At 42.5% G+C, this 10,061-nt stretch overlaps 1 protein-coding gene across 1 annotated transcript; it reads left to right on the plus strand.

The window, feature by feature from the left end:
- Positions 1-289: 289 nt before the first annotated feature.
- Positions 290-3,326, plus strand: LOC131222656 (hypothetical protein At1g04090-like). The gene is made up of 2 exons (XM_058217811.1): positions 290-1,373; positions 1,652-3,326. The coding sequence occupies exons 1-2, from the start codon at positions 1,262-1,264 to the stop codon at positions 3,199-3,201; spliced, it is 1,662 nt and encodes a 553-aa protein (XP_058073794.1). The 5' UTR covers positions 290-1,261; the 3' UTR covers positions 3,202-3,326.
- The last annotated feature ends 6,735 nt before the right edge of the window (positions 3,327-10,061 follow it).

The following is a 10,061-nucleotide window of genomic DNA, read 5'->3' on the forward strand; positions in this document are numbered from 1 at the left end:
GTATCACATTGCAATACATTGGTTAGATTGTTCCCCAGATTTTGCACTGATCTAAGCAGGCCTATTAAAAAAAGTATGATTTGGAGAAGCCCGGCCCTGGCGCATTTGTCCTGCCATCCAAAATTGGAAAATGTTTCACATCCTCCACAAGATAATTACTATTGTTTGTTTGCTTTACTAGAATAACATAGTTTTTTTTTTTTTTTTTTATAATTATTATTATTTTTTAAATTATTCGTCAAACACCTGGAAAATACATGGTTAGTGGTGGGCCACCACATGACTGGGCTTTTCTATGTTAACTCAGGAGATGTATGGCCATCAAACCCCACTTAAGGCTGGTTGATGATCTAATCAAAAGGTAAGTTCAAATCTGGCAGAAAGAGAAATGATCCAGTACACTGAGAGCACTATAAGTTATGGTGCTCCGAGTTGCATCAGTTCACTTAGTCAATTGATTGATCTGAAATGTCCATTAAGTTCAGAAGACATTTCATGGTCTGCCATGCAAAAATTTACAGATTGGATATTTCAATCAATACTTGACTGGGCCTTATTTTTCTATAGCCATCCTTTTTCCAAGCCATGGATTGGATGATTACAATTGCATAACAGAAGCAATTCTTTACAATCATGAGCAATCCCCGAGGGTTCCTGAGAAATAGATGGATCAAATTGTTATAAGACCTATTTTTGTGAAAATGATCCTGCCCGTCCATATTAAAGGGCATTGATAGCTGTGATCCTTGCATGCTGGCTCTTGAAGTGTGCATTGGACCTAATGAACAATCTTGATCAGTGGATTGGACTGTTTTAAGTATCCCAATGCAACTTGGAGCACTATAACTTACAGTACTTTTGAGTGTACTGTAGCATTTCTATCCTTGAAAGCCCACACCACACCAATTAAAATTGAAAGATATCAATGAAAGTATTATATTGTTAGAAAAGCTAAGGGAAACGTGATGTCATACCCATAAAAAGGATATGAAAAAATCAATCCTAACCAACTTTAGAAGCGAAGTTAGGTGTAGTTCTAAAGCTTTAGACTCTTCTAAGTTCCCTTGCACGCAACCCATTTTCTCCTTTAAAGCATTGGCCAGTTTGTTGATCTTTGCTGTTTCAAATAGGACAAAAAGTAGCATATTAGATGGAAAGAAGAAATTCTCCCACTCAGAGAAGCATATATACTTCATAACCATCTCTTTATTCTTATTTCTCATTGAATCCCTCTTCTTAACACTACCATCTCTCTCTACCCATGGGAAACTGCCTTAAACTTTTTGGAAAGGTGCCTCTCTCCAATAAAAAAGAAGTTTTGCCCATTGAGACAACATTCAGGCTGCCATCATCAATACCATCATGGCCATCAGGTGATTTCAATACTAGTCATGTTATTTCCAAGAGATGTCGAGGCGTTTTGTGGCATACGCAAGATCCGAGCCATTCAACAGGTGGGGGTCATCATGAACATGCCCTGATGAGTAGACGCAAAGCATGTTCATAGTGGGCCCTACATGATGAATGACCTGGATCTCCCTCACCCGTGGCAAGTTGGTACCTCTTCCATGAGTCTCCTCGGCATTTCTCCATGTCCAAAATTCATTCCCTTCGATTTCTAACTTTTCTTCATTGGCTACATTTGTATCAGGTGTGGGATTTGCAACTGGTAGCATAAAACTAGGAGAATTAGAGTTGTATCAGGTCTCTACCTTCACTAAGGTTTGGGCCACACATGAAGGTGGACAGGACAATCTTGGTGCCACATTCTTCAAACCTTCACCTGTACCTGCCGGATATTTCATGCTAGGTTGCTATTGCCAGCCCAACAACAAACCTCTTTTTGGGTGGGTCCTTGTTGGGAAAGATGGCAGTGATGCTCTCGCAAAGCCCATTGATTACACACTTGTTTGGAGCAGCGAATCTACGACAATTAAGCAAGATGGTTATGGCTATATTTGGCTACCGACACCACCACAAGGTTATGTAGCTGTTGGTCACATGGTCACAAGCTCGTCCGACAAACCATCCCTTGACGAAATCCGATGTGTCCGTTCCGACCTCACTGATGCATGCGAGAATGACACATGGATATGGGGGGCCGATAAGTCGAATAACTCAAGTGGGGTGAATGTCTATGGTTCGAGGCCCACCACCAGGGGGATCCAAGCCCTTGGTGTTAGTGTAGGTACATTCATAGCCCATGTGAATGGGGACACTTCACCAATATCCTTGGCTTGTTTGAAGAACAAGGATTTTAGCTTATCTTACATGCCTAACCTCAGCCAAATTGAGGCACTGATGCAAGCTTACTCTCCATGGATCTACTTGCATCCTGATGAGTCCTACCTCCCCTCCTCAGTCAGCTGGTTCTTCAGCAATGGAGCTCTCCTCTACAAACAAGGAGGCTCGGCCCCTACCCCAATCGACCCAACTGGCTCAAACCTTCCCCAAGACGGTTCGAATGATGGAACATACTGGTTAGATCTTCCCATCGACGATGGGGCCAAAGAAAAGGTTAAAAGAGGAGACATACAGAGCGCCGAGTGTTATTTACATGTGAAACCAATGCTAGGCGGGACATTCACTGATATCGCGATCTGGGTCTTTTATCCTTTCAATGGGCCATCAAAGGCCAAGGTGGAATTTATAAATGTATCACTTGGGAAGATAGGGGAACATGTGGGTGATTGGGAGCATGTGACATTGAGGGTGAGTAACTTCAATGGAGAGCTTTGGAGGGTGTATTTCTCAGAACATAGCGGTGGAAGGTGGATGGATGCATCAGAGCTAGAGTTCCAAGCAGGAAACAAAGCTGCAACATATGCATCATTGCATGGCCATGCTTTCTATCCTAAGCCAGGGCTTGTGCTGCAAGGGAATACCAAGCTGGGCATAGGTATAAGGAATGACACTGCTAAAGGGAAGATTGGCATGGACACCGGCCGGCGGTTCTTGTTGGTGGCTGCTGATCACTTGGGTTCGGTTGTTGGACCACCGTGGCTCAGTTATGCAAGGGAGTGGGGCCCAAAGGTTGACTATGATGTGGCAAGCGAGATACGTAAGGTGGGGAAACTGCTTCCTCGCAAGCTCAAGTCTGCATTGGAGAAATTGGTTAATGATCTTCCTAAGGAAGTGTTAGGGGAAGAAGGGCCTACTGGCCCCAAGATGAAAGGAAATTGGAATGGAGATGAAGTTTGATTGCAAGTAGGAGATTTGAATTTGAACCATTGCATGGTTTCTGATGGGATGATGGATGTGGGTCATGTGCTAGGTCTTGTAAGATGTAAGATAGCTGTGTTTATCAATGCTTGAATATTAACCACTGGAAAGTGTTTCATATGTGAGAGTGTTTTGTGAGGTTTTAAGACTCAGTGACTCGGACCAACTCGTTCCATCACGAGTCAAGTTGTGAATCAGCCGAGTTGGGCTGGTACTGAGTTGGACTCGAGCGAGCCTGAGTCAACTCGGACGAGTCACATGGGACTCTAGCTGGGCCTGACGGAGAAAGAGAGGAAATAAATAAGTCCACCATCTAGTCTTCCTAACTGTTGGCTCTATTGTGTATGGAGGAGGGAGTGGATTAAGTGTGGCCCCGGTCTCACCCAACACGGTGTGGCCATGACTGTGGGGCCACCTCGAATGATGTATGTATTGTATATCCATACCGTTCATCTGTTTTGCTAACTCATTTTAGGACATAAGGAAAAAAATTGAAGGAGAACCAAATCTCAGGTGGACTGCACCACATGAAAGAGCTGATGATTGACCTTTAGAAACTTCTCGTGGGTCATAAAAGTTTTGGATCAAGCTGATTTTTTGTTTTTGTTTTTGTTTTTGTTTTTTCCATCGTCTAGTTTGTGTGACCTTATCAACAGGTTGGATGGATAAAAAAAAGTTACAGTAGGCATTAAGGTGGGCCCTAGGAAGTTTTTAATGGCGTGTATTTAATCACCACTGTTTCCTATCCTATGGTCCACCTGATGGGGGTGTTCAATCACCAATACATACATGAAGGTGGGCATCACGGTCAGAGCCGCACCTAATCCGTTCCCTACGGAGGATATCTTGAAAATCGTGTTGATTGGACAATCTGAACAGCCTGATTGGTGGCCATTAAATGGACGGTTAAAAACAAACTGGTTAATCTTCAGTTTCCGTGGGCAAAATCAGATGATCAAGATCATCCCACCAGCATGATCATCAGTCCATGTTCCATCCACCGCAGTATGGCACAATTTGGACGGTCCAGATTTGAAAACACACATTGAACTCGAACAAACGAAATAAACAAAAAAGATGGTCGGCGGAGATTCTGATATCTTTGTATTCTTGAAATCATATTTATTTTGTGATGAAAATGAACTGTTTGTATTCTTGTGAAATCATATTTATTTTGTGACGAAATTGAGGGCGAGATTGTCAACGAAGGAGAAGATTACGAGAAATGGCCCACCTACTATTCTTCAATGATATGATACGCCTTCAGCATCTCTGCACAGTATACAACGTTTTTCAATTCTGAGAAGTGGGGTCCATTTTTCGGTAATCCAGAACATTGGTATGGCGAATATCCACGTTGATGGAAGATATCCAAAATATCTCCTGCCACAGTCCGATCACAACGCTTCGATTTGTGGCCTACAGCTAATGAAAGAAATAGAACAGCTGTCCACGTTCAACTTAAAAAAAAAAGAAAGTGAATCTTCCGCAATTTTCTTGCGGCAAGGTTGTTATGGGTCGCAATCAAACCGGTGGTCTGGATTACCGAACGGTGTGGCCCACTTGTCAGGTTGAAACGCGGGTACTGTGCAAGGGTTTCGTTTTCGTCTTATTTATTGCGACAAATGATTTTCACGTGGAACCCACGATGATCGGTTGGCAAATTTGGACGCGGATCGCGTCGTGACCGTGCGAGGGCGGACTCGGTCCTGGGGCGGGCTCAGTGGGCCACTGTAATGTATGTGTTCAGTCCACACCGTCCATCTATTTTACTAGATCATTTTAGGACATGAACTGAAAAATGAGATAAAACCAAGGCTTAACTGGACCACACTACAGGAAGGAGTGGTGATAATGACGCACGTAGCAAAATCTAAGGGTGTACACGAACCCGGTTAGCTCGCTCGACTCGACTCGAAAAAGCTCAATTCAACTCGGTTTGAATCTAAGTTTGAGCTGATTTTTTGAGCTTGAAAATGAGTTTGAGCTGGCCCCAGCTCGGCTCGACTAGAATTGAACCCAATTCAAATCGAACTCGAATCGAATCAATTTGGTGACTTGGTTACTTTGATATTGATGTCGCTTACCAAGTGTTTGATGAAATGACTTAACGAAGTGTGGCTTGTGGCAAGGAAGGTAGGTATGCAAGACAAAAACCTTTTTTTTCTTGACTTTTATGTTGCTTAGAAGGTGTTTGATAAAATACGGTAAAACTACTACTAGTGTTTTACATATAGTGAGATTTTAAGAGTGTAGTTCATGTTTTTGTGAAAATGTTGCATAGGCAAATTCAGCTTGAACTTGGCTTGGACGCAGCTCGAACTGGCCCAAGCTCATAACCGAATCAAGTTGAGTTGAGCTGGCCAATTAGGCTCGAGGACTGAGCTTAGCTGAGTTTGAGCTAGGGTCAGCTGGTGACCGAGCCGAATTGAGCTCTCGATGTACAACTCCAGCTAAAACTTTTTGTAGGGCATTACACGATGTTTATTTGCCATCCAACCTATTCATAGGGTAATATAGTCCTTGATAAAGGAAAACACAAATGTAAGCTTAGGTTGGTTTTTTCAACCATAGGCGTTTACCTTGTATAGCCTATTCGAACCCCGGATTTGCTTCGTTTTAGGCTCGTTTCTTAAAATGATCTTTCAAATGGATAAATGGCTGGTAAAACATACACATCATTGCCTTAAAGAGCCCTGCCACGATCAAGTCTACCCAGACGCGGGAACGACGCAATCTTTGTCCACTGCAAATGAGGCAGATTATGTCCCCTCTCAGCCTGGACAGACTCGGTCAAGGCAGGGGCTCTGTAGGGCCCACCATAATGCATGGGTTTAATCCACTATGTCCTTTCATTTTGCCTAATCATTTGATGTTAGTAGCCCAAAAATGAGGCAAATCAAAGGCATAGTGGACCCACAGTGGGGATTGAATGTCCACCATTAAAACTTCTTTGGAGCAGTATAAGTTTTGATCAAGATGGTGTTTGAGTTTTCCTTCCATCCAGGTCTATGTGAGTCAGTGACCTAATGAAATAAACATCACAATAGACCAGGAGAAGTTTTTAATGGTAGATGATGATTTGGTGTGGTCCTCTTCATCCTTGGACCTGCCTCACTTTTACCTTAAAATGATCTCAGTTCTTGCATGAACTCTGTATGGGGGCCTACCGTAATGTATGAGTTTTATCTAGATTGTCAATGGTGACAATGACGCACAGTTAGAATATTTATAGGACCCACCGTGATGTTTATTTGCCATCCAACTTATTCATAAGGCTGCATAGACTTAGACGAAGGGAAAACAAAGAAGTTAGCTTGATCAAAACTTCGGTAGCTCCCAAGATCTTAATGGTTGGCGTTCAATCCCCACTGTGTGGTCCACTTGAGCCTCAGGTCTACCTCAATTTTGGGCTAATTCCATAAAATGATGGGACAAAATGGATGAATGACGGGGATGAAAACTATACACTAAGCTGGGCCCAAGAGAGCTCCTGCGTCAACTAAGCTTGACTAGCAGTGCAAGAGTACAATTGTGCTTCCCAGTACTTGCTCTCTAATCAAATCCCGTGCATGTAGTGAGCCGTTCATCCATCTTGCGGGATCATTTTAGAGTATTAGCCCAAAAATGCAGCAGATCCAAATCTCAGTTGGACCACACAAGAAACAATAGTGATGGGTCATTAAAAACTTCTTATGTGCCACAAAAGTTTTGAATCAAGATGATATTTGTATGTTCCTCTTGTCCAGGTCTTCCTGACCTTATCAGGAGGTTCGATGGTGATTAAACATCACACGCCTTAAGAAGTTTTTAACGGTGGGCGTTCAATCCACTTGAGATTAATTTGGATTGCTGAATATTTGGGCTTATAACCCAAAATGGTCTCGCAAGAATGATGGGCGGTGTCAGTGTGGTTATAAGACACATACATCATGGTGGGCCCCACAGTTAGGGATCCGGGGATCCACCGAAACCGTCTCCGTCCTGCTCTTACCTCCACGGACTAGGTCCCGGGACGGGCTCTATGACGCCTAGAATGGGTTTTATCCTCGCCATCTATCCAAAATTTTCTGAACATTTTAGGATATCAGCTTAAAAATAAGGTAGATCCAAGGCTAAGTGGACCACACAGTGGAAATTGAACGTCCACCGTTGAAAACTTCTTGGGAGTCGCAGATGTTATATGTTTTTGCCCTTCATCCACGTCTACGTGAGCTTATAAACAAGTTGGATGGAAAATAAAGATCCTTTGCGCTATTGTCTTTGTTTGTTTTTTATTTTCCAAAGGTAAGGACGGCCACATTATCACCGCTGCATCTGTGGCGGGTCCACTGGAGCCTGGGATCTGTATCATTTTTGAGCTTGTACCCTAAAATGATCCTAAAAAATGGATGGAAGGCTGGATAAAACCCATAAATCACGGTCCACACAGTCAGCTTCCATGGCAGGGCAATAGCCAATGCGAGTCCGATGCGGAAGATCTGTAAGCGGATTGCAGATAACGAATGGTCCAAATCAAAGGAAATGACTTAGTTAATATTATCTGTTGGAATTTACGTTTGGATACATCGAAAATACAAAAATAAATAGAAATAAAATATTTTACTAGGCTGAATCACGTATAAAATACGCTGTCCATAAAGTGTGATTCGCCCCTCTTATCAATTGTTGATGGGTTACAGGGCGAATTGCTTCCAGGATAAGATAAGCTTTATCTGGATCCAGTGTGCAGTAATCTCGATAGGTCCACTGTAGAACAATTTTAGCACAGCAGATTTCTTTTGGCAGACTCAGACGGTATCAGACTCGAATGGTCCAGTTTATACAGGCATCAGGTATAACACCGTTGTTGTGTGGTATTCAATGGTGCAGAACGTTTGAAAAATGTTTCTGGCCGTTGTCCATTAATCCCAGACGTTTCTTGTCGTTATATCAGAAGATCTGACCATTGGATCATCTTAGCCCAAAGTTGTCATCTAGCGCCACTAGAGACACACTACCCACGCCGATGCCCACGCCTGAGCTCGAGCACGAGCGCGTGCACGCGTGCGTCTGTGCGCCGTGTTTCATCTCCTCCAAAAACTCCAAGTAAGAATACTCTTCACAAGTCCACATATAAAACACAAAAGTTTTCTTCACATTTCTGATGTGGGACAAAGCACACACACCACACTTTTTAATTCAAAAAATTCAAAAAACGTTTTGGCGGGAAAATCTCAAAATTTTGAAAAATTCGAATTTTCATTTTTATTATTTTAAAAACATATTTTCAACATTATCTTCTCACTATAATTTAGTTTATACTCCAACTGAGCTGGATCAACTATTTGGACGGTTCAGATTTCCATACAAGTAAGCTTTTGTGCACATTTGAAGAATCAGCACCATTTAAAAATGGTCAGGAACTCAACTAACAGAAAGCGGATTATGTGATACCCCGGACTCACCTAAGACGATGCGGCCCTCACCGTGGAGCCGACTTTAATGTATGTATTCTGTATCCATGTGTTCATACGTTTTTACAGATAATTTTGGAGTATTATTCCAAAAATGAAGCATATATCTAATTATCAGGTGGGCCATGCCATTAGAAATGGTGGCGATTGAGCATTAATGGGCCAGAGAGGTATTGGATCAATCTGATATTTGTTTTTTCCCTTCATTCAGGCGCTTACGTGACCTTATCAACAGATTGGATGTCAAATAAATACTGTGAAAACATTACGGTTCTCTCTAAGAAGCTTTTAATGACATGACGTTCAATCACAACACTTTCCTTGGTATGGTCCAATGAGATTTGGATAATCTTAATTTTTAGTGTCATGCTTTAAAATGACCTAACGGATGGCCAGCATGGATACAGAATACATTCATTAACGTGGGCCCCACGGTAAGGGCAGCATCATCTTGGGTGAGTCTGGGGTCTCACGAATCCGCTCCCCAACTAACAATCTAACAATAACAAGTTAACGTCTGCATTATTTTTCATACTTTATCCATTTGATATTTTAAATCAAGAGCGCACGTTTTTTTTCCTTTGTCGTGATTCAAGGAGGAGTCATTCATGTGAGGTGGGAGAAGAGGTGTCAGAAATCATGGGGGACAGTACATGTACGAGAGATCAGGTCCGTTCACCCGGTAGGATGCAATGTGAACATAACATGTATACAAAAGATATAGGTATTATTCAAATTAGCAACGTACTTTCGTTGAATTTGGACTGTTGGTATCATAAATGTTTGACCTTCCTTATTAGTGGACCAAAATTATTTTGGTCCATAGCATGTTTATATTGTACCCTACCTGATGGATGGTCCGGATCCATGATCCGTATGCCATCCAGCCAGATATCCCAGTCCCTCGTTGAACACGAGCCTTGCGTTTTTTTAAACACCGTCCTAGTTGTAAACAGGATTCTCGGCAAATGGTGGGGCCCACCATTTCACGAAACAATAGGAAAACAAAATTCAGGGATGGAGTCCGGTGGGCCCCACTAATTCCACCTACAGAATCCATCGAAACACATTGTCTTTTGTCTCGATGACAAACGGTATACTCATCAATCATCGTGTTGTTCCTTGGATGCCTACCTCCGTCCGAGAACATGCAGCATCCTAGAGCCTTTATTTTTAATAAGTGGGGCCCACCAACCTGTGATCCAAACCAATATGGGTCTGGTGGACCCTTAGCATGGATGAATGTGTCCCTGAAATCTAGAAGAAGCTTCAAATTTAGGAGATTTTTATGAAATCACATATTGACGTTGGAACTACCGTAACCTTGGCCTTCGTCGCCTGCAAATAGGTGGTTAGGAATATATGCAACATCAGCTAAGATGC

This window comes from Magnolia sinica, chromosome 13, assembly GCF_029962835.1.
Source record: "Magnolia sinica isolate HGM2019 chromosome 13, MsV1, whole genome shotgun sequence".
Taxonomy (NCBI): Eukaryota; Viridiplantae; Streptophyta; class Magnoliopsida; order Magnoliales; family Magnoliaceae; genus Magnolia; species Magnolia sinica.

Bases quoted from the DNA above. Each gene is read 5' to 3' on its own strand.
- LOC131222656 (XM_058217811.1), top strand. From the start codon at position 1,262: ATGGGAAACTGCCTTAAACTTTTTGGAAAGGTGCCTCTCTCCAATAAA. The intron at 1,374-1,651 runs GTGATTTCAATA...CATTTGTATCAG, and splicing joins AATACCATCATGGCCATCAG to GTGTGGGATTTGCAACTGGT.